Source organism: Aythya fuligula, chromosome 13 (assembly GCF_009819795.1).
Source record: "Aythya fuligula isolate bAytFul2 chromosome 13, bAytFul2.pri, whole genome shotgun sequence".
Classification (NCBI taxonomy): domain Eukaryota; kingdom Metazoa; phylum Chordata; class Aves; order Anseriformes; family Anatidae; genus Aythya; species Aythya fuligula.
In genome coordinates, this window is record NC_045571.1 from 10,904,560 (window position 1) to 10,927,962 (window position 23,403).

Here is a 23,403-nt window from a genome sequence, read left to right on the forward strand (position 1 = left end):
AGCACAAAATTGTATTTCTCTCTTCCCTTCCTTCTGGCTGCTGAGCAACGGACAGGATTACTGATCCTCCTGCCTCTTCCCTGCTGCTCTGGCTGCCGTAGAGAGTGCGGGGAACACAGCTTTGTCATGTAGCCCTGCCTCTGCTGTCTTGTTTTTGGAGCTCCTACAAGATCTAAGTAGCTCACAAAAGCCCAGTTAAGGCCTCAAAGCTCTGGTGTCTGAGCTGAACACAACAAACCAGGGATTGCACGTGGATTTACATAAGGTACAGACAAAAACTCAGCTGCTGCAGCAATCTCTGGATGTAATCTCTGGCTCAAATTGTGTGGGGCACATCGATAATGTTCTGGTTCTTCCTGGCCTTGAAACATGAAAATAGCAAAAGCTTGATGCTGTGCCAATGGGATTCAACTTTGTGAATCCAGGTTTTAAAGAGCTCTTCTACTTTTCACGGGCACTGTCAGAGTGGCGTGTTGAGGCTTTGTGGTTATTGTCAGAGTGTTTCCCAGACAATATGTGCTCAAGTTATGCACTCAGAGGATGTTTTCTTTAACTGCCAGGCTGACACATTCAACTGCATGCCCAAAGACTTTGCCTCAAGAACCAGTATTGCTGAAGACAATGTAAAGTCTTCAGCTGCAGTGCACGAGCACCTGGAAAGGACAAGTGCAGCCCCGTGTGAGGTGGAGGAAGAGCGTTAGGGAAAGATGGGCACAAAGGCACCCAGGGCATGTGGAGCCCCAACGAGGTGGCTGAGCCCTAGATAACAAGCCCCATACCTGCTGCAGCATGCTTAGGGGGTTGTGACTCCCAGGCTGCTGTTTGAAATTGCAGTCTTGCAGGATCTCTCCCAGCAAAAGCTTTGGGTTGCTTTACCGCCTGTTTTTTGTTTTAACCCCTGGGTAATTTGTGATAACTGGAGGCTGCATCTTGCAAAACCCTACTGTACGGTGGAGGTGCAACCATATTTCTCCCTTCTGCAAGAGGAGCAGCTCAGGCATCTCAGAACCAGCTCCTCTGCATAGTAGAGTGCTGCAGCTATTTGGCTTCATCCTACCTTGTGCTTGGTGTAGGCAACAGCATAAAGGGACCCAGGCAGACCAAGTTACACTGCTAGCACACAAGCCCCTGAATAGATGAGGTGAGATGTTATGAGTCAGTTTGAAGCTTCTCCCTTCCATACAGTTTCCTGAGTGGATCCAAAGGCAGAAACGACCTATTTTCCAAGTTTGCTTTTATGCAGGCACACTTTCGTAAAGAAGCTGTCCCAGGAGGGAGAAATCTTCAGGGATCGCCTTATCTCCCTGCATTTCTGCCATCATGGGCTGAAATCTCCGGGGGATGGCTGCAAAGTGAATTCTGTGTTTTCAGATCCAGCACAAGGATCCTAGAAAAAACTTGGCTTCCAAACTCAAACCCCAGCAATTAAACCTAACCTAGATTTGCACACAGCCCAAACCGCAAACACTACCTATTCATCCTGACTGTGGTTATTAACAAACCTCCTGGAGGAGAAATCAGGACAAAACTCAAGCAATCTCCCCGGCATAAACAAAGTTGGCTCCGTTGTGCGGGGTGCTGTCATGTTTTTGGAGCACACGTACACCGAGGGATTATTGCGTTTTGCGTCCCAGAAATTGGACCGAGGCTCTCCCTCATCCTGCAGCACGAGGCAGAGGCAGGTAGCGACGGGGGCTCTAATGACACATCAAAGGCTCTGCTAAGCTGCCGGTAACCATGAGAACGCAGCTGAAGAGGTTTGTTGTACCGCCAGCCCTGGGAGAGGTATGTTTAGCCTGATTCACGCTTCTTGCCATTGTGTTGAGCAGTTCAAAGGGCTCCCCATGACTTTAAAGAGGAAAAACATGGCTTCTCCACTGGATGTTCTACTTTTGGTGCTGCCGTGGCAGCAAAGCAGAGGAAAGCACGAGGAGTTGGCAGTTTGATCCCAAGACAGGTCTGCAGAAGTTGTTGTTAGTGACTGGGATGGACGAGCCAAAGGATACAGCAGCTGGATGATGTGTTTGCTGGCAGTTTGGCTATTTTTTCACATGCTGCCGAGGCTTTGCAATGGCATTTCAGGGCTCAGATGTCCAGACCTGAACAGGACACCAGGGCAATGAAGCAAACCTCTGTGGCTATCTGGCCATGAGCTCTCTTGTACAAGGTCAGGGGCAAAGATGAGAATTTCTGTAACAGGCTCTTTAGCACGAATGCCGCAGAGGCAGTGGTAATTGTCTGGGAAGCGAGGTACATTCCTCTTAGCCTGACATTTTGACGTTTCATTAGGCAAAGCATATGGTGCTGAGGAGCCCTCTTCCAGCAACAGGAGGCTGTGGGGAGAGCTGGGGGGATGAAAGAGGAATACAGGCACTTCCTCAGCGGTGATTGATGCCACAGCTCACCTAATGCTGCTGCTAATTAGTGCTCTGAACGATGAGTGTGTGCGAGAGAGGCTGCAGGAGAAGAGGGCACAGCAAAGGGGAGTGAAGGATAGCTGAGGGACGTGGGGGGTAAGGAGGAGCAATAGTGCGTGGGACAGAGCACCTTGGGGCTAGCACACACGGGGCAAAGGCAAAGAGGTTTCAGGCCAAGGAGAATAGCTGTGAGGGGGAATGCCCGTGCTCCATTTCTTTTCAGCAAGGAAGCTGACTGCCTTCACGTGTTATCCATGAATGTGCTGACTTCAGGCTGGTTGAAATTGCTGAACCACGCTCATCTCGCTGGGATGATACGGCATTTTGCTTTTATTTAATTTCAGGAGACTTAAAAAAAAAAAAAAAAAAAAAAAAAAGATAAAAAAAGACCCAGCTTCTTCAGTTGTGGGTGGAGGAGGTGGTGGATTAGGTTGCTTTTTTCAGTAGTTTGTTGATATATTTATTGTGTTCTGTTGTTGCTTACTGGCTCAGCTAATAAGACACACTTCAGATTTAAATTGTGACTGCTGCTTTCCCACACAGCCACGGAGTCATCTGGCATTGTTATAAAGTTGTGTCCTTCTCTTGATGACAGTTGCTCTTGTTGGCCATGGCCTGGAGTGGGCAGTTGGGTATGGCCAAGGCCAGCTTGTGCCCAGCTGGTCTCTGCTGCTGTCCTGGTCCCCTCTGAGGCTCTTTCTGGCTGCTCTAAATGGCACTCAGCAACCGGACCCACAATCTGTGGTCCCTTGAGCTGTCCATGTTCAGCTTTATCCCTAGTAGCTGTTAATCACAGCCAAAATTTGCAGCCAGAACAGTGGATGAAAAAGGCCATTCTGGTTTGGGGGAGTTCAGGATAAATCAGAAGGAAAGCACTGACTAGGAGAAGGCTTTTGGAAAAGCCGACTTTGTGAACACCCTTTCAAAAAGAGCTTTTTGAAATGATAAAGCAGTTAGTGAAGCCAAGGCAGCAATGGGAAGGTTAAAAGGAAGAGTCTTGTGTGGCCTCCTGAGGGAAACAGGTGGAATGCTAAATTTTGCATGCAGAGGCATCAACATTTCCTTTATGCAAGTGACAGTGACAAATACTAGAAGCAAAAAGTCCACTGCAGTTGGAAAGGAAACAGAAATAATTGAGTGGTAAAATCAGTGAGGATATGCTTGACATGCTTACAAACAACAAAGCTCCCCAGGTAAATTCCAAGCTGGAAAAAAGAAAGCATCACTCAAGAAACAGAACAGGAGGAGCAAGACTGTTTAACTTACGCCTTGCTACCAGGTTTTTATACCCACTTCTTGAAACCTTAATCTTCACCCACATTATAAAAAAGCAACATCAAAGTGAAAGAGCAGTTGGTGGTGGCATGTGGTCCCCAGCAGAAAGTCATTGCAGCAATGTGCTCATAGGCTTGTTGAAACTAGTAAGTCTTGGCTGACGTCCTAAAGCTCAGCCCTGCTTTTCTCTCATGTAAGGGCACGTATGTTCAGCGCAGAGGTGAAAATGAGATCAGCAGGTCAGAGGAAGATTTGCTTTCAAGGAAGTAATGTTGTCCACGCAGTGGTTGTGGGGTAGGCTGAGGAAGCTAAGCTGGGGTCAGACAAAATGAAAGTAGGAATGTCATTATCAGCTCTTTCAGTAGAACAATTACCACAGACATGGTGTTCCCCAGCCCCTACTCAGCAAGGATTCACAGACAAGGTAAGGTCCTTGGTCTTTTGTGCACTCAAAAGCCTAAATGCAGCCTCTGAAGCATGGTAGCTGTAAACCACCAGCTCTGGGAGAGGACAGCAAGGAGAGACTTGCTCAGAACGCACACGGGTTTTGTACTTCCCCATAAGCACCTCCTGGCCTCCTCTACTAGACATGGAGTCTGTCTGTGCAGACACGTTAAACCCCTTCTGACTAACATGGCCAGAGTATGGAGCATCGTATCAGTCATGGCTGGGCTGAGAGCCCTTGAGACCCAGCAGCAAATGTGACCTTAACAATCCACACGGGGTGTATGGGGCCACATCCTGCTGAGACGTGTTTACCAGAACTGAGCCCGTCCTGCCTGTGGGAGCTGCTGCTTTTATAGTTGCCCTTGGCTGGATGTGCCTGGTGGAGATAGGGCAGTTGTACCTGGCTCTGGAAAACATCAGAAAAAAATATTTGCTGCTGTTGCATTACAGAGCAGGGAGGTATCACTGAAACACGGTGGGGATGGATGCAGAAGACCTGCAGGAAACCACTTTCCTCACCTGTTTCCTTTGCAATCTCATGCAAGAAAACCCAAAGGCTGGGTTTGCAGGGTTTGAAACCCCTGCTGTGGGGGCTTCTGGTCACACAGGAGGGTTTTGGCCACCCAGCCCTACCCCATTGAGGTTATGCCAGCTTCCAGCTCTGCTCCTCTGCTTCTTGATTTAACACCTCTGCCTGGCTGAGGATGCCACCTTTTGCAGCTCCTCGAAAAGGAACTGAACTGATGATACTGGATGTGGCTCCAAAATCATGAGGTTCGTTCCCTCATGGTGGCAGAGCAAACTTCCTCGCTGGAGGGGAGTTTCCAGGATACAGCCGCTGACGCGGAGCAGCTCTGCAGGAATCTGCTGCTGCTGCCCTCCCTGGCACAAAGCTCGTGTCCTGCCTGCCGCAGCACCATCTGCTGCCTGCGGCCACCATCGCCGCCGCCTCCATCCTCTCTGGAGGCCCCAAGCCATGCTGCCACTCTTATGCTTCCTTACAGAGGTACTTGGAGTGATTTGGGAAGCGTTTGCTGTCATCCAGCAGGACTCTTTGATGATAACTTTAAAAAAGTCCTTCTTTTTTTTTTCCTTTTTTTTTTCTTTCTTTTTTTTATTTTTATTTTTTTCCCCCAGAATCATTTAAGGCTTGCTCCTATGAAAACAAAACCCCCCCTTTTTTTAAACTTTCTTTTTTCTCTCTCTCTCTCTTTTTTTTTTTTTTTTCCTCTCTTTTTTTCTTTTTTTCTTTTATTTTTTTGCTAGGAAAAATCTGAACCCACTATTATTTTTGAGGTTTGTCTTGCATTTGACAAATCCTTAATATTTCCTGTGGAGAATAACTGACCTGAACATATCCCATTGGTTAAAAGGCCATTTTCCAGCTAAAGGAAAATGTCTTGATAGAAGGTTTCCACCATGCCTCCTGACCTGTGTTTTCCACAAGCCACCTTCAGCCTTCAGTCTGTGCACTTGCCCTTTGCACTCACCCCTTGCTCCCATCACGGATTATTTGTTCCTTGTTATTTTTCTGAGCCATCAGAAGTGGGTCCATTTTGACAAAACTGTTCCTCCAGAGGAGATCATATTAGAAGTCCCCGGGGAAGCCATCTGTTCTGGCTCTCCCTCCTAGTCCGCAGGCTTTTTGGTACTTCAAGGAGGAAGAAGAAGAGCTCAGAGCTTCCTTTTTTAGAGCCTTTTATAACGGATCCTTTCATGCCTGGCCCCATGTTCTGCAGCGTGCTGTGATTATGCCTGAGCCTCCCTGATGAAACCACTTAGTGATGAGGCATCCCGCTGGGGTTTGGTGGATGCACAGAGCACAAAAGCAGTCCAGCACTCCTGGCAGCAGCCCTGGGATGGACACTTCTACATCTGCCCGTGTGCATCCTCTGCAATGCCACCGCCACGGGAGGTGGGCTGTGGTGCCCCACACGCACCGCGGCCTTGTGCCCTTCAGTGCCACCTGCGACCTCCTGGCTCTCACTTTGCTCAGCATGCCCCTTAATTCTTTGGCTTTGGTGAATAATCTGCCAGCCCTTGGCTCCTCCCAGTCCATCGGGAAGAAATGGACGTGTTAGGTGTCCCTGGAAGCTCTTCCTTCTGCTTTCCAGCACCATCCGTGAGGTGTCCCCTGGCACCTGGTGTTAATGAGCTCTCTGCACAGCACAGAAGCAAACACACGTCCTGGCCTTTGGCAGATTTTCTGATTGCACTGAGTGGATAAAGATGAACTCAGTCAATAGTACTGAGTTCAAAAAATGGGAAAGGCGGCCAGATCTGCATGCCTTCTGCTCTCTCCACAGCTGATGGCCTTCTGCCTGAAGACCTAGGAGTTAGGGACCACGTTAAGGCCTTTGATGGATGCGGTGTAAAGATGTCATGGCAGAAGGGCCAGGTGGGAGCCTCTGCAGCCGTGTGTTTCTGATCATGCCCTGTGTTTTGTCTTGTAGGCTAACGATTCATGCCGAGTGCCCCATGCACCTGGAGGACTTCCCAATGGATGTGCATGCTTGCCCACTGAAATTTGGGAGCTGTAAGTACCTTGATCAGCCCCTGTAAGGTGGTAGCTTCAGAGATAAAGAACAGTCCTTCACGTGGCCAGTGTCTTCCATGATTTTATTAATGGTGTTATTAATTGTAGCATAGTTGCTAATGGTAACATGACTAAAAATTTGTTTCTGGTATCTCAAATGCAATTCCTGCCATCATCACAAATGAGCAGGGAGCAAATCTGTGGTTAAATCTGTGGAAAGTGGAAGAATTTGATTGACACCAGAAGAAATCATGTTTATCATGTGCATCTGCCCCTCTGTCTTCTGACAAAATGCATCCATGAAGCTGGATTGTTCAAAACTTCTAAAAAGAAGTATTTTCTTGGGTAGCTTCTATTAAATGTAGAACTCATTGCCACAAGACATAACTAAGTCCAGTAAATTAGCAAGCCTTAGAGAAGGATGAATTATTAATGTTAATTGACCTTGTGAGGAGGGATATAAAATCTCATACCTCAGGCCTAAACTTTGGGATTATTACAAGACTTTCAGGAAGGCAGATTACTCTATATCTAATTACTTTCTTGGTGAGGAAAAGAGACTAATGTGCATATTCCTGCTGGAACACCCTTTGGGGTTCTTCTGGGCATTTTTTTACTGATTTGCCCTTTAAATGATGGGAGTTTTGACACAAGCAGCTCAGAAAGCTGCCCTTGATTAATGTTACTATGAATATTTCTAAAGCACCCATTTGCATAGCATGTGAGTTCACCTCTCTTATGTTGGAGTAGGATTAAATCACTGTTTGCACCAAAAAGCTGCCCACAGCTGGAAGCTGCTCGTTTGCAAGAAGCTTAATGTGGTTCAGATTCTGTAAGTACAAGGGCAGTGCTAGTGCCAGATGTGCTGTTCAAAGGATAGCCAAATTTGCCTTGGTGACAAGTGATCCCTCAAGCTGAATGGCTTATCAGAGGCCTCCTGTCCCTGTGCCACAGTGGCATGCACCCCGAGTGGGAAAGCAGAGAGCTTGCAGGAGAAGTAGGGTGATCAGCCACTTCAGAGAGCCACAGTTGCCCAAGTGCACACCGTGTGCTCACTTCATTCCTTGGGCCAGAAGTGTAGTGAAGGTGATGGCTTTACCTCTCCCCACGCTCCCTAAAGATAGATGAGCACAGCAAAGAACAACTGTTTCTAAGCCAGTCATAGGAGATTTGTATAGCAGCTGAGACTAGGAAAGCAGAAGATGTTGCTAGACTTATCAGCTCCACTAAGTGTTACAGAACTGTCCTTGGATTGGACTAGACTGCATTGCAAGTGGGTCATTGAACAGAACTAAAACAGATTCCTGGCATTAAATAGGTTCCAATTATCCGTGCCGTGGCTACATGACAGCAGGTATCACAGGACAACTAGGTGAGAAGAAACCTGCACTTTCACGTATGAAGCAAAGTGGATGGTGCTGAAGATGTGGACAGGTTTCCTCTGCAGACTGAGAGTGGTGGTGGGAGAACCGTGACTGCCAGAGCAGAAGGTGCCATCCACCAAGGCAGAGGAGCACTGGCAGAGCTGTACAGACCTAAGCCTGAAGGAGGAAGGTGCTCTCCAGAAGCATGTGGAGAGCTGGAAGGAGGGGCTGGAAAAGCAGTGTTGCACATCAGATGAGAAGTACCAGTCTGCATCTGAAGTGCTTAAGCAGCACCGTGGCATGCTGAGAAACATTGGCTGATCATCAAAACCATGCCCCCTGCTTCACACAGTGCCTGCTTAGTGTTTAGCAGGTTTGCCAAAACCCACAGTGCAGGGATAACAATGGTTGTTTTTAAAAGATCAGGGAGATCTAGCTGATTTAGGACACAATCATCCACAAAGCATGAGCTGAGAAATTTCCATAGTAGACTTGACCCAATGCTTGGCCTGACCCTAGCCGGAGATGTCTTAATATCTTAATACAAGAAGCTGGTGGTAAAAATGAATGAAAAACACATGTTAAAATGGCTTTGCAGTTAGTGAACATTGTTTTTGCCTAGAAAATTACTGCAGAGTGGGCCTGGACAGGAAGCTTGAGCATTACAGAGAGTTGTAGCACCTAGTAGAACCTGGAGAAACTTAATTTCTAGATACTGGAGGACTGGCAACACTGAGAGAACAAGTGGGAAAGAGAGCAGTTATGGGAACAAGCAGGGTTTTGGTCACAAAGGCTTGTGATGGTGATGGTGACCGTGTGTTTTAGGGAGGTGTTGGGCAAGGATGGAGAGGGGAGCTTGCAAGTCGCTGGAAGGCTGCCCTGGCTGCGAGCCCGGCACTGCCCCTTGCAGCAGCTCAGCAGCACTTGCCTGCTGTCTTCTGCAACGTGCAGGCAGGCTCTTCCCAGCACTGCCCTGCAGGCATGGGGTCGCACAGTGCACAGAACACACTGGTGGGAGGGCACACCACCTCCAGGGCTGTGAGGCTGGGGACAGCTGTGCCTGAAGGTAAAGATTTACATTTATTTATTTTAAACTAAACAACCTGAAATTCAACCCCGTTTGTGTGTAACCCCTCTTGTCAGCCGCTGACAGAGTAACTGTCCCAGCCCCTGGCATTGCAGGGTGGTGTTCGTCCTGCTGCCCCAGCACCATGCTGGCCTGGATGCCTTCCTATTTTGCCTCTGCTTGGAGCCAGCCCTTGCAGAGCCACTGTGTCAAGGCGACAGCATTTTTCAGAGACATTGCTCTGCCCCTATATTCCTTCCAGCTCCCTTCCCAAAACCCTTGTTCCCTTTTGCTCATTCAATTAGCAGTTGCTGAGCTGCCTTTGTCTCTGGCCATGCTTGGCTGTGCTCAGCCATGTGGCTCTGAGGAATGTACAGCAAGGAGGCTGCAGGCTACAGGCTAATTTTGGTATATTTTAGGTCAGCCAGAAGCACGAACCTCATTTTTCTTTCTCCTCTGCAGATGCCTACACAAAGACAGAGGTGATCTACACCTGGACTCTGGGGAAGGATAAATCAGTGGAAGTAGCAAAGGGTGGATCTCGCCTGAACCAGTATGACCTGCTGGGCCATGTTGTTGGGACAGAGATGGTTCGATCCAGCACAGGTACGTGTGGGACCATGACGAGATGTATGGGCTGAGCACACTGTCAGGCAAGACAGACCCATGGACTTTGAGTACCATGATTTTGCGTAATTATGCAGGCAGTACATGGAGGCGATGAGGACCATGGTGCTTCTCAAGTCCTGTGATGTTGGAGAATATGGCTGAGGACATCTGGGGCTGTGACCTTCAGGCACTGAGATGTTTAGCTTCTAGTGGGTTCTACAGAGAGAACCTTATTACCTGTACCTTCTAGAAAACTGATCTCAAGCATCTAAAATGACCTGATGTGCAGAAAATTTGCCCCATCTTGCCCAGCTGGTCCTTGGTACTGTAGACTCATTTGTCTTGGATCCCTTTTCAGCCTGTCAGGACAGCATTGTGGGCAGGGGAGGTGAATGCAACATGATGTTGTGTGATTTTCACTGCATCTGCTTACACAAATATTATCACAGCTAATAGAAGATTCTTCCAAACAAATGTTTCCTCTGATTAATGACCAATATTAATCATCTTTCTCTCCCATCTGCTGCTCCTCCCTTTCTTTCTGAATTCAGGTACTGATAGCTTCTGTTATCTCGTGTGTTTCTCTCATCTTTCTTTTCTTCTTTGCTTTTTTTTTTTTTTATTTTTCCTTCTGTATGCACCAGTAATTCTCTCATTTGAGAATATTTCCTCTCTGGTGCACTTGATTTTAATAGTGTCTGTCTGTAACAACTCATATCACCTCCCTTGGGGAAATGTAGGGAGTCCAGAGGACTAAATGTCATAATATCTGGCCCATCTCTCTACTTAAGTTGTAGTAAAATGTACAGATGAATAACCTGAAATGGCAAGAAAGCTGCTAAAGGCTCCTGCGTGTAATGACTTAGCAGAGCAACGCTCACAACAAAAAGGCACAATAACCCAGCGAAATATCCAAAGCTTTGGTGCATTGCTTTGAGTGGAGGAATAGGGTACTGGAGGAAAATAGAGACGGCTGCTCCTTTGGTCTACAGCCCAGACCTTTAATAACAGAACTTGCCCTGATTTTTTTTTTTGAGATGGTTAAAGTGAGGAGAAGCAAAATATTGTCAGGATTGTCAGAAAAAACAAAATCGTGCCATCCAGCACCAATACAACTCACAGACTGGAATTTCATCTTGGAGTTTGCAAGTTTGCTCAGGACAGACCGTTGGTGTTTTGTAGAGGGACTGGTGCTCAGTCGGTGCCATCCTGGAGCAGAGTGGTGGCTCTGTGTCTCTAACCGGCTGTCTCTGCAGGGGAGTACGTCGTCATGACCACACACTTCCACCTCAAGAGGAAGATCGGGTATTTCGTCATCCAGACCTACCTGCCCTGCATTATGACTGTCATCCTGTCCCAGGTCTCCTTCTGGCTCAACAGGGAGTCCGTCCCTGCCCGAACGGTTTTTGGTGAGTCTGGGAGCATGTGGGGTTTGTGGTCAGGTCAGGGGAGAAAGGCAAGCAATGGGAAATTGCTGCTTTGTCCAGATTCACAGCGCAGAGCAATTTGATGTATGCAACGAGCTCTTCGCCTCCCCATCCCATCCATGCCTCCACCATCCCTTTGGTGGACAAGTTCACCATGCTCCAGAGCCAGCTCCCCTTGCCCTGGTGGCCTGGGGGTTTGCAAGGCAGCTGGCACCAGGCTGATGGAGCTGGTGAGGTCTGGGGCCCAAACACCAATGTCCATGCCCCATGCAAGGAGATGAGCTGAGGCAGTGTAGGCTGCTGCCTTACAAAGAGTTTCTGGCTCGTGACCCCAGTGGACAATTTCTCCTTTCCTGGGATGCCTTATTAATACATAGCTGGCAGAAAAAGCTAAATTATCAAGAATCCTGATCTCCAGCACACATAGGCTGCCACAAGTTGAGTCAGCGTGTCCTGCTTGGAGCACAGCTCAGAGGGGAAAATGATTCTTTGGGAAGAGAAAGGCTACAGAAAGAGGCAGGCTTCTGGGCTGGCTGGGAAACAAGGGGAGGAAGGACCAGCCATCAGAGCTGGTCTTCTCCAGCCTTGACTGGCATCAGTGAAGCCGCTGGCCATTTCCCATAATAGCTCTCAGTGTCTTTCCAGTGCTCCGATTTCCACGGAATCTCTGTAAAAATACTTCTGTCCATGTTTCTGCTACAAGCCAAGCCATAAATATTAACAGTAATCAAGGTATTGATCATCTAATTATATGCATTTGGCTGTGTCTGCTTATCTGTATGAGCTTTTGAGTTGAGGAGAGGGTGGGTACATGGGGAGGCATTTAATGCTCTACCTTTGAAGTTGCTAATGTGCCCCTGGTCAGACTCCACGGAACAGGATCCTGAGCTGCAGCAGTTTAACTGCACAGTAAATATTTTGTTATTATTTTCTTCAGCTGGTTTCAGACCCTCTCTCTGAAGCAAAGCGTCAGGCTGGCGTTGCACATGTATTAATAGCTTCAGCAAATACATAATAACAGAATTTATCCGTGCTTTCCTGCCAAGACCTGGAGTTCAGGATCTATACTCCCAAACCATCACCCCACCATACCGCACGGCCAAGGGGCAGACAGAGCCTTGGCACTGCAACAGGGAAAGGCTGGAGGGGAGGATGCAGACCTGCACATCATAAAGTGAAGGATGTGAAGCTCTGTACCACCTCAAAGAGCGTTTCTCGAAAGAAACTCCTGCACCAGCTCTGGAGCACCTCTGCTCTCCCGATGCCTGGGCTGAGCCCTTCTATGAGGTTATTTGATTCCCTCTCATGTTACCCTGATATTTGCAATTAGACAGGTTTCCTCAAGTAGCAGCACAGATTCGTCAGGAAAAAGCTGATTGAAAAATTAAAAGCTACCTTTGTGAAAAATGTCTTCGCTCCCAAATTGCTTTGCTTTGCTATTAAGAGAATAATGAGAACTCCAATTGTTTATTCTTTTTTTTTTTTTTTTTTTCCCTCTCAGAAAGTATTACCAACGATATTACTGAAACTCTTCAATTACCAGGAGTATAGCTTAAGGGAAGTGAAAATTAGTCAATATTTTTATAATGTTTTTAATGCATTTTTAATTGAAAAGCATATTATTGAGGAAAATGGATAGCAAGGGTTGCTTGCTTTAATGAAAAAAGCTTTAATAGGCATTTTGCTACAGATTATTTTAAAAGATAAATCCTTGTGACACTTTTTCTGGCAGCATGGGCCACTGATGGGTGCCTGGCCATGCAGGCAGGGCCTGCGGTCCCACAGTTCATCCATGTAGCCCACAAAACACTTCTTCCAGAATATTCTGAGATCTGCATTGTGAGAGTGGCCAGCTCCTGCTCCTCCATTAAATCCTAACTGTATAGCTGTACCTTATTATTGTTATTGTTGTTGTTTTATTTTATCACAGTAGCAACAAGAGGCTTCTCCACACCAGCCTCCATGTGAGGGAGCTAGGCCTAGTGTCAGGGAATTCACAAATGAGGAATTAAACTCCCTGAATTAATGTGGGTGCCCAGCTTTGAGCTAGGACTCTTTTATAGTGAGCAGAAATATATTCAGTAGAGTTTGGGTCAGATTCCTCTTACCCTGATGTGTAGGCCATTGTTTATATGAATTAGAGATATTTGGAACTGGCCCACAGAAGGCCTTGCAGTTGGCCCGACTCAAGCAGGGGTTGGACTAGTTGAGTTCCCTTTCAACCCAAACTTGTTTGTTATTCTGCAAATTGCACCATGGACTGGTGTGGCTAGGGTTCCCTTAATTACAGCACGTTGTGCTGGCTAGGGGTCCCTTAATTGCAGTGGGAACCTGGGCCACATAGCTTAGAGGACAGCTCCCAAAAGTATGTGATGGAAATGCCAGCTGTGTGTTTTGTGGGGAAAGCGAAGCACAAAGATGTGAAGTGGTTCACCAAAGCCTGGTTTAACGTCAGTGGCAGAGAGGGGAGCAAATTTCACTTCTTAAGTCTGCCCTGTTCCCTGCCCTCTGGGCAGTGGGGATATTTTTCTGATGTATCCCTTTTGTGGCCAAATCACTTTTGATATTGGTAGATCCATATGCAATGGAAGCACCTCGGGCAGGAGCCTGCTTTCTTCAATTCTTGTATCCCTGTCCATGTGTGTGGTGGACAAGCTGCCCCCCTTTCTCAAGGGGCCAGTACATCTGTGGGCCAGGCTGGTGTGACCCGTGACAAGGTTTCTTGCAGGCTTTTCCCCTGAAAGGGCAGGGCACAAAGATGATGGGGGTGGGTGAGTGCAAATGTACGGTCTGACAGCATCCTTGCCTCCTGCTGTGTTCCCACAGGTGTCACCACCGTCCTCACCATGACCACACTAAGCATCAGCGCAAGAAATTCATTGCCTAAGGTGGCGTACGCGACGGCCATGGACTGGTTCATAGCCGTCTGTTACGCCTTTGTGTTTTCTGCGCTGATCGAATTTGCCACCGTCAACTACTTCACCAAGCGCAGCTGGGCTTGGGATGGCAAGAAGGTGCTGGAGGCCCAAGAGATGAAGGTGAGCCCCATGGCCAAGGCCGGGGATGGTGAAGAAACGCTGCACGAGAGAGCTGCGCTGGGACCAGGAGTGGGTAGCATGCAGCCCCACAGCACTCCGGGAGGCTGGGTGCTACTTACTGGAGTTCCCAGCTCAGGTCTTAACTGCAGCGGTTCTTGGGGAACGAGGGAGGAGGGCTGGTCACTGTGCTCAGCTGGAGAAAAACACCCAGATCAGACTGCTCACCCTTTCCCATGCCTTTCTGCATGACTGTTTGCAGGTGGGAATGAGAATGCGTGCATGTTTTGCTCTTACTCTGGTGGTGGTCTCCTTTCTTCTTCTCCCTCAAACCCATAAATGCCCCGCTCCATCTTTCCTGCATGCTACCCAAGCCCAAATACACCATGGGATGCCAGCCTCACCAATGGAGATGGTTCCACCCTGCTGCAAGTACCTCCCCAGCACGGGCAAGCATGGTGCAGCGAGGGGCAGGCCCTAGGGCTGGTGCTGTTGCCCAAGGCTGCTGGCAGCTGCTGCTTTGTATGCTCGGGCAAAGAGGATGGGTGGGAAGCAAGCAAACAGAAACGGCACCTGGCAGTAAATTAGTGCCTGGCATCACCCACATTTCTCCTTCTACTCAGGATCAGCCTCTCTGGCAGCATCCTTCCTGACAGCCATCACTAGCCCTGCCTGTGCCCCCTCCCTCCTGACTGATTTAATCTGGGCTGCGCAGAGAAATCGCTTACTGTAGCATGCTGCTCCTTGTTTATATTTATTGAATCAATTTGAAAATCACATTTGTCCTTGTTCTCGGTTCTGGAGCTTCTATATTTTTCTCCTTTGCATTTCAATGTGTTGTTTAAAATTGTTGTGGGGCTCTATGCAAATACCTGGCAGAACTGCAGTAACTTTTAGGAGGACGACAGCCAGCCATTTCTCTGGTATGGAGGTCACAGCAGAAGAACGGAGGCCTTGTGGAAAACCACAGCCATCACTGGGTGCTGAATACCTCTGTCTTGTGATTCTTGGACTCCTTCTATCCATTTGCTTTTGCAGCTGTGGCCTGAGTACCAGGCTCATAGCAGAAGGGCTCCAGAGGAGGACTGTTGGTTGTCTTCCACATCCATCATGAGCAATAGCACTAGCTGGGCCTCTAGAGATGAGAGGAATCTTTCTCAGGTCATTGGCATGAACAAAAAATCAGAGCAGGTCCTCAAAGCAACCCTATCCCTTTCAGGGATGGGTAAATCAGCACAAAGTCAGGATTCACAAAGCCTTGGGCAGTTATGTGAACTGAGCACAGCCAAAGAAGCAACAAAGACTTAAAAGCTTCAATTTATGATAAAAGAAGCAGTTTCCTGGATTTATTTATTGACCCAGCACTGCAAAACCAACCATGCTGAAGCAATAGGGTAAAAACAGGCAGAACGTTTGCACACATGGTAATTGAACAAGAAAACAAAGCAGGACTGGAAATGTTTCAGAGAAAGCGCTCCTTGGGAGAGTTTGCTGCAATTGGTGTCAGCCTGAAGAATTGCAATGGACTCCAGATTTGTGGATTCTTTTTCAAGCCAACCCTCTTCCTTATCTGATGCAAACTCAAAAGGCTAACCCACCCTGGTCTCTGCAGCTCAGAAGCTCTCACTCTACCTCATTCTCTCTATTTTGCTTTTATATATGCTGCAAACAATCACATCTGAAATCACGTATTCAAGGATAACATCCTGAACAGTCATGGACTTTCAGGGAGCTTGTGAATATGATGCGTCACCATATTTGCTTTCATCTCTATTCCACCGAATATTTCCAAGCAGTGAATTTGCTACGCAAGGAAGGTGCCACATTGGCTCAGTTCCAGCCTTTAATTAGCTCTTCTTGAAACAATTGACAAGCCAGGTGGTTGAAACCACTAAAGAAAGAGGAGGCAAAAGAATAACTATCGGCATTTTAAAGTGTTGATACCAGGAGAGTAAAACTGCCAGTGACAAGCCCAGGCTGAGCCTTGGTCTCTGGAGAGCCTTCCCCCAAGCCAAAAAGATTGTTCTTTATTGATGTGATGGCAAGGACCCTCATTCCAGGTTTGATTGTTTCCTTGCATGAACAAGAAAAAAAAAATAAATCAATAAGTGTCAGCCCTGCCCTCACCTCAAATTCAGGCAGCAGCAATGCTTCTCATCCTATTTAAAAGAAATCCCTATTTTGCAAAAGCTGCGGGTTGCTGACAGGCACTCCCAGCATGTTCACTCTCTCATGGCAGGTTCTATTCTTCCTTTGTCCCCTTCATCCATTCTACCAATTTAGATGGAGGATTCTGGGAGGCAAAGCAGTTTTTGGGTAGAACTTAACCATGATGGGTAGATCTTGGTGAAAATGTTAGGCCCAAACTTTCTATATTTTTTTTTCATATGTCTTTTTACCGAGGAAAAGTCACCAAGGAGCATCCTTCAAACCTCTGTGTTGATACTATCATCCTTGAGTTTTCTTCCTTGTTTTTTGGAGGTGTCTGACATGCTTGCCATTTGCACCAGGTAATGTATAGCATCTTAGTTTCAGTCCCCTCCTTCCAACAGAGAGGAGCTAGAACCAACCTTGATAGACCACAATTTTCAATCAAAGACTCACAGGGTGATTCAGACCCTTTTTTTCTGCCTCACTATGGTAAATATGTTTTAATGTGACTCTTTCCTTTGCTGACCATGCTCTGCAACCCAGTCTTCTTTGTCCTGCTGCATTCACATTCACCTGTGGCTCCCCGTAGCACTGCAAAGGATTTATGCTTTCAACATCTTCACTAGGTTCCATGTAACATTCATTGACTCCATTTCGCCCTCTTTCTCTCCACGCTGTCCAAATGGTGTCTGGGGGTGATACAACCTCTGAGTTTTTGTCTGGAGATACAGAGAGTGTAAAATCATTGAGGTCAGCTCCACATAAGCAGAATGAAGAAGAGATAGGAGGGGTGAGTGGTGCACCTGGAATACTGGGTTGGGTTTGGGCCTCTCACTACAAGAAAGATACTGAGCTGCCAGGGAGGAGATGCAGAGAGCTCAGTCTCCAACAAACCATCAGCAGAACCAGTAAGTTCCCTAATTTCAGATGTTCAGCCTTCAGCACCTCAATAGAGAGTCTGGGGCACAAGAATATTTAATGAAATGCTATTGTACTCTACCATGTGTGTCTGTGGAAGAATTTGTCAGACTCCAGTATCTATCCAGGGACCATATTTATCTTCAGACCAGATTTCATAGCTTTTCCCTCGGGAGAGCAGCTCAGGAAGATAACTTTCTGCAGCAGTTTCAGTCTCCCTGAGCCTAAACTGGGACATAAAAACAAGAATAGCTTTTCAACATAGACATTTTAACTAGGCCAGTTTTTCCAGTGTAAATATGGGGTTTCCTCTTGTTTTTCTGCTCCTTCTTTCTGATTCAGTACAACATGGAACTCCTCATAGATAAGCGTGCTGGGTTATTAAAGCTGAGGGCTACTTTGCAGCTGACAGCAATAAGCAAGTTCTGCTTTATTTGATTGTCAAAACCTTGCCTAAAACATTTATTTATAAAGCATAGTCTAGTATCTTCAGGCTGAACCATTTTTTTGACATCTCAGGAGCCTGTTTTCTTGCATGTGTGTGCTCTGATGAGAAACATGTACTTTGCTTGTTTAGCAAAGACTGCCCAGGCTCCCAGCACTGACCAGGGCAACTGTGGACAGCTAAAAAGTGTCTCTGGTTGTAGGCTCCCAAGCCTCAGCACTACCTGAACAGCCTGATCTGAGGTCCAGAGAAGCAGTGCAGAATCTTGGGGGCCTCTGAATCACATTAATAGGAGCAGTTGCTTGCTGTCAACACCCACAACATTCACGTTAGCCTGAATTTCCTCAATTTCAGCCTTCTGTTTTCAAGTGCTGTTGGCTAGACAAGACAGATCCACTTTGCAAGCTCTGGGGCAGAAAAGCTAGCCAGGTTGAAAATGTCATGTCACTAATAGTCATCTTATTCACGTAACATGGCTGATTAATACTCAAATAATCACAGTGCACTTCAAATTACATTCTGCAAACAACAAACATTGTTTTTCGTTTCATTGCGTACTATTAATTATTTTATTACCTCCTGTAGCTATGTTAATAACTAATCATGCTAAAGCACATTTGAATGTTTTAGAAGGTGAAACATCTTTAGTCCTTTGTTTGCTTCTTATCAGCTCTTTAGCAGGAAAAGTTCACCTGTGCAGGGGGTACCAGTTAACATGGCTCTAATGATTGCAGAAATCAGTCACACAGTTAATCATTAAAGATCATAACAATCTCTCCCACATTATCCATAGAGGACTATGAATATGGTCTGATCAGTGGTTTAGTCAGATCTGGACTTTTCTAGACATTTAGACCTCCTTCTAAGAGCAGATTAATTTCTGTAATTGCTGGAGTTGCTATGAGGCTGCATTCAGAGCACTGATGTTACTGGAGAGGGGCTGAAAGATTGTGCAGAAGTCTGTTTTTTTAACATCCCACTGAAAATTGCTGTGTAAAATGCATTTCCTAAGGTAACCAGAAATATCCCTGGTGATTGTGGACACATTTACAACGGAAGTACAGCCTGAAATCTAAAGCCCTTGGAGTATTTCTGCAGGTCAGATGGTCAATCCAGCCTTTCTGGTTCTCAGGCTAGGATGCAGGGATGAACACATCCTGCTGGCTGTGCACTCTCCCTTTCTCCCAGCCCTTACTTTGCACGTGGTGTCTGCATGCCTACGTACATAGAAGACAGTGCCAAGCACCATTGGGAAATGACTGAATGAACGTTATTTTGTGTTTCAGTTGCTTTTGAATGGAAAATGAGATAAGAAGTCACACCTTGTTCTGAGTTTAGATTTTAGCTTCCCACTGTGAGTGATTGCTGTGTCTAGCTCTGACTCCTGGTGTAATTACAGCGGACACCACACAGACACACACAGGTGCTGGGCTATGTCGGGTGTCTGATAGCTGCACAGGAAGAGATTTAATTCAACAGGCATCTCCTGGTAGACCTAGATTGCTTCATACAATATGGCCTATGGTGCAGCTGGTCTCAAGTCCCTGACAAAAACAGGAAGATCCCCGGGGTGGGGGAAACATCCATCATGACTCTCTAGCTCTGTCTTCCCATCCACTCATCTTCATTAACATCGGAACTGTCTGTCTTAAGCATCCTCCTTCATCCTTTAGTGCACCATGTCAAACACAAGTGTGTCTTTTCCATTTCCTGTGCAAGCTCTCCACCCTCAGCAAGGACAGCTCTGCTCTCCTTGGAGCCCTGGGGGAGGGCTGCACTTTTCTCCCTTGATTTGCAGCAACCCTTAGATATGAAGGCAAGATGAAAGGCTCCCCTCTGCCCTTATAGCATCTGGAGTTCTGAAAACCAGAGCTACTGCAAATCTTTTCTGTCTGTTCTGTATCCTACCAGGGTAGGTCATGAGATGAACTAAAATATCCCAGAGGCGTTGTGGACTTCGTGACGTTAAATTCTGAGGTATTCCATGTGAGACGTTCAGGGCACTGAGGCAGTGTAAGATATGGCCTTTCAGTATCATGGTTCAAAAGCATTGCAGTGCTGTCACCCACATTCTTAAGGCCACTGGTTTTCTGCCTAAAAAAAAATATAAAAAAAATCATCTGTGATGTCTCCTCCTCTCACCTGATTCAGGAAATGGACCGGCTAAGCATAAAATCAAGTTCTTCCCCTAAGATGACCACACTGGGTCTCATGCTTTTCTAAAGAACACGTTCCTGCTTCGTCTCTCCGTGGCTGAACCTTACATACAACAGAAAACAGAACGAGCTGAGGGAGAAGTCAAGGAGTCCATGTGTAGTTTGAGCTTGCATTCGCTTGTACTGGCCTAGCAATATACAGCACAAACTTGGCAGCACTCAGCAAGTCAAGGAGTCACCCATCTTGGGCAGCTACTGCTCAAGTGCAGCTGCACGCACCATTTTATACCTCTGCTCTCATCTAAGAGTTTGCAAGGAGGCTAAACCCAGCTGTGTGGCTTCAGTTGTTTGATTTGCAGCCATGCCTAACAACTAGCTGCCAGTCCAGGACCTCTGTGCCCCGTGCCAAGCTTACACGGAGCAGCCGGTGTACTTGAAGGAGACCCTAGACCTGCACATCCCACTGCTCCAGCTGCCCTCATGTGGCAGATGTCATGGGTTCTGGCCATCTTCTCACCACATCTTCCTTCCCTTCCACAATGCTGCCTTCTTGGTCTCTTGCTCCTCGCACCCTTTTCCATCTTCTCATCCAGACAGGCAGGTAAACTCAGAGGACAAAATATTCTCTGTGCAATTCTACAGTCACTTCATCTCTGTTGTGTTTTTCTTCCACCTTCCCTAGAAAAAAGAACCGGTGGCACTAGCGAAGAAAACCAACAACACCTACAACATAGTTGGCACCACATATGCCCTCAACATTGCCAAGGACCCCGGCCTGCCCACCATCTCCAAGAGTGCTGCTGCCACCGCGACGGCCACCAACGTGCCCCCCAAGATGCCCCGCTTAGAGGAGAAGCTCCCAGAGAGTAAGAAGACATACAACAGCGTCAGCAAGGTAGACAAGATGTCCCGCATCGTCTTTCCAGTCCTCTTTGCCATTTTCAACTTAGTCTACTGGGCTACCTATGTAAACCGGGAGTCAGCTATCAAAGGAATGATCCCCAAACAATAAAACCGGTCCAATAAACCTTCCATCAGTGAGCACCACCCAGGCAGGAATTCTCCAGGGCTTTCTTCTTTCCTGTTTTGTTTAATTATTGTTCATTTGAAATTACTATTAGATCGTTCTTTTATAATGTAAACAAAACTGTGATTTTAATTTAATCCCGTATGCATTTAGTTTTGTTTTATTTTGGTTTGGTTTTTCTTTGATGATGAAAGGAAAAAAAAAGGATCATAACAAGTTGTGCCTCTAACATCGTGAATCTGATGTCCCCACCCACCCAAGTCACCCTGTGCTTCCATCTCTCCTCCTCCACGGTCTGCATGCCACTGCCATCTCACGCTCCTCTCCGCTGGGGGCTGCCTCCCTCCTCCTCCTCTGCGATGGACTGCCCTAGCGTGGTGGATACTCCTGGTGGCATGGGCTCAAGGACGTGGAGGCCTCCAGAGTCAGTCACTGGGCTGGTTTTCAGTGCCTGGTGTTTTGTGCTAGGCTGTGCTCCCCTAGGGACAGGGAGCTGCTCTGGAGAGGGAGTGGTGCTGCATGGGCCAGCTCCTAGCCCACTGCCTGCTGGGGTGAGCCCCTAGCTGCCAGGGGCTGGTAGAACCATGGCAGGTGTGGAACAGGGTGACAGCACCTTGTAGGTATCTACCAGGCTTCCTCCTCTGTCTTCACCAGCTGCTTCAACCAAGCCCAGCTGCTGGTTTCCTCCATGCTTCTCCCCAGATGAGAACAGGTGAGAAAGGTCTTGTCTGTCTGACATCCTGCACTCTTGGGGCAATTCGTGTTAGAGGATGGGATATTTCCTACCAGAGAAATCATTTTTCTCAGGGTCAGTGAGTGACTGAGGTCAAGACTGGAGCTTTCTAATGCCTAGGAGGAGATAGGAGCTGTGAGGCTACATGCATTCAGCATCAGGAAGCCATAGAGCTCAGACAGATGGTTTATCACTTTCTCTTGGCCCCATCCACTTCTCCTTGACTTCTCTGCTCCCCAATTCATCTTCCTTTGGCTCCTGTGCAGCCCCCAGTAACAAAGATCTTGTTGCTTGTGGGTGGATTTAGGCAGAGAAGCCCCTGCCTCCCAGGGGAGCCATGCTGCCAGGGAGGAGCACAACCCCAGGACATCCAGCTCATGGTGTGTTCCTGCTCTCATGCACCTGAGCAGCAGCAGTGCTGGTTCAGGCCCTTTCCTGCCCCAGCACATCGGGAACCATTCTGACACCTGTGGGGGTGCCTGGGGCTCCAGTCGGTCCCCAAGAACCCCCCTGTCCCCTTTGAATGCAGCTGAGCATCCTCATCACCAGGGGAAAACAGCAGAAGGGGATCTTTGAAATGGGGTGGTGGTGGTGATACTGCTGTCCCAGGGAGATGTGTGACCAGATGTCATCTCACAAACCCGCTGAGATGAGACACAGCTCTAATACCTGCAAACTCATCCAAGAAAGCCCTCCAGCGCCTCGGAGAGAGGCTTTTTCTCTCTTCATGGCCCTTCAGTCAGGGTCCCAAACCAGCAGCTTCCCCCTTCCCAGCAGCAGCACAAGTTGGTGGCATCCAAACCCTGTCCCTCCTACCTCTCCCTGGTGCCTGGACCCCTGGACACACTGACCTGCTGCAAGGAGCAAAGTCCTCTGTCTGAGTGCTCATCCCCATCCCACGAGTGGCACTGATCCTGCCAGCAGCCCTGCTCCTGGGGCGGGATGCGCCACCTCTTTCCTTGGTCACTGGCTGCCCCCTCCACCTGCCCCCTGCACATTTTGGGCGCACGCAGCCAGCTCGGGGCCCCAGCACCCCCAGCTTGATGTCTTCAGCATTGCTTTGAGCCTCTGCGCCGAGCTCAGCACCCCCTGCCAGCGCAGGAGTGGGGCTGAGCACGAGGCGCAGGACTCGCCCCACCTGGAATATCCATGGGGACGGCAGGATGGAGCGGGGCAGGGCAGGATGCTTCATCCTGCAGCGTGCGTGTTGTTGGTGCAGGTCCTGCCCGTCCCTCACCTCTCTTGCTGGCTCAGCAGCAGCACACAAGGAGAGGAGCTCGGAGACATTCAGCTCAGCCCCCGGCGTGTCCCGTCCACCAGCAGGTAGCGTGGGGTGAGATGTGGCACATCCCCCAAGCAGATGGGAAGGAAACCAGCTCTAGCCATGCCATCTGCACCCCAAACCGCCTGCGACATTTCTACAGTGCCTTTCATCCCCAGGGCTCCCCGCCAGGCAGCGAGGAGGGGAAAACCCCAGCATTGTGCTGGAGGAGCGGAGGGAAGATGCACTATCCCCAAATCTGCTGGGCAGGGGGGACATCCCCGCTACTTTTGCATTGCCCCAGCACTGCCCTGCACCCCTGTGCCCTTTTTGCTCCCCCCATGCCAGCACTGTCCCCTCCAGCAGTGGGTCCCCCTGCTGCCACCCCACAGCTCCCCGGCTGTAACCGCTGAGCTAACCGGCCGTCAGGCTGTCTGTTTGGGAGACTACTTGGATGTCATTTTCTTAAATCAGCTAGATGAAGTGTATCTCATAAAACATTCATGTCACTATAATACTCAGGCCTAAGTGAATGA

General features: G+C 48.0%; 1 protein-coding gene across 1 annotated transcript in view; it reads left to right on the plus strand.

Annotated features, from left to right (window-relative positions):
- Positions 1-21,040, plus strand: part of GABRA3 (gamma-aminobutyric acid type A receptor subunit alpha3) — a 70,687-nt gene extending 49,647 nt beyond the window's left edge. Inside the window, exons 7-11 of the mRNA XM_032196420.1 lie at positions 6,593-6,675; positions 9,568-9,711; positions 10,971-11,123; positions 13,968-14,179; positions 20,529-21,040. Of these exons, the coding sequence (XP_032052311.1) occupies positions 6,593-6,675; positions 9,568-9,711; positions 10,971-11,123; positions 13,968-14,179; positions 20,529-20,858 (922 nt within the window). The 3' untranslated portion in view covers positions 20,859-21,040. The remainder of the gene's footprint in view (positions 1-6,592; positions 6,676-9,567; positions 9,712-10,970; positions 11,124-13,967; positions 14,180-20,528) is intronic.
- Positions 21,041-23,403: the final 2,363 nt, after the last annotated feature.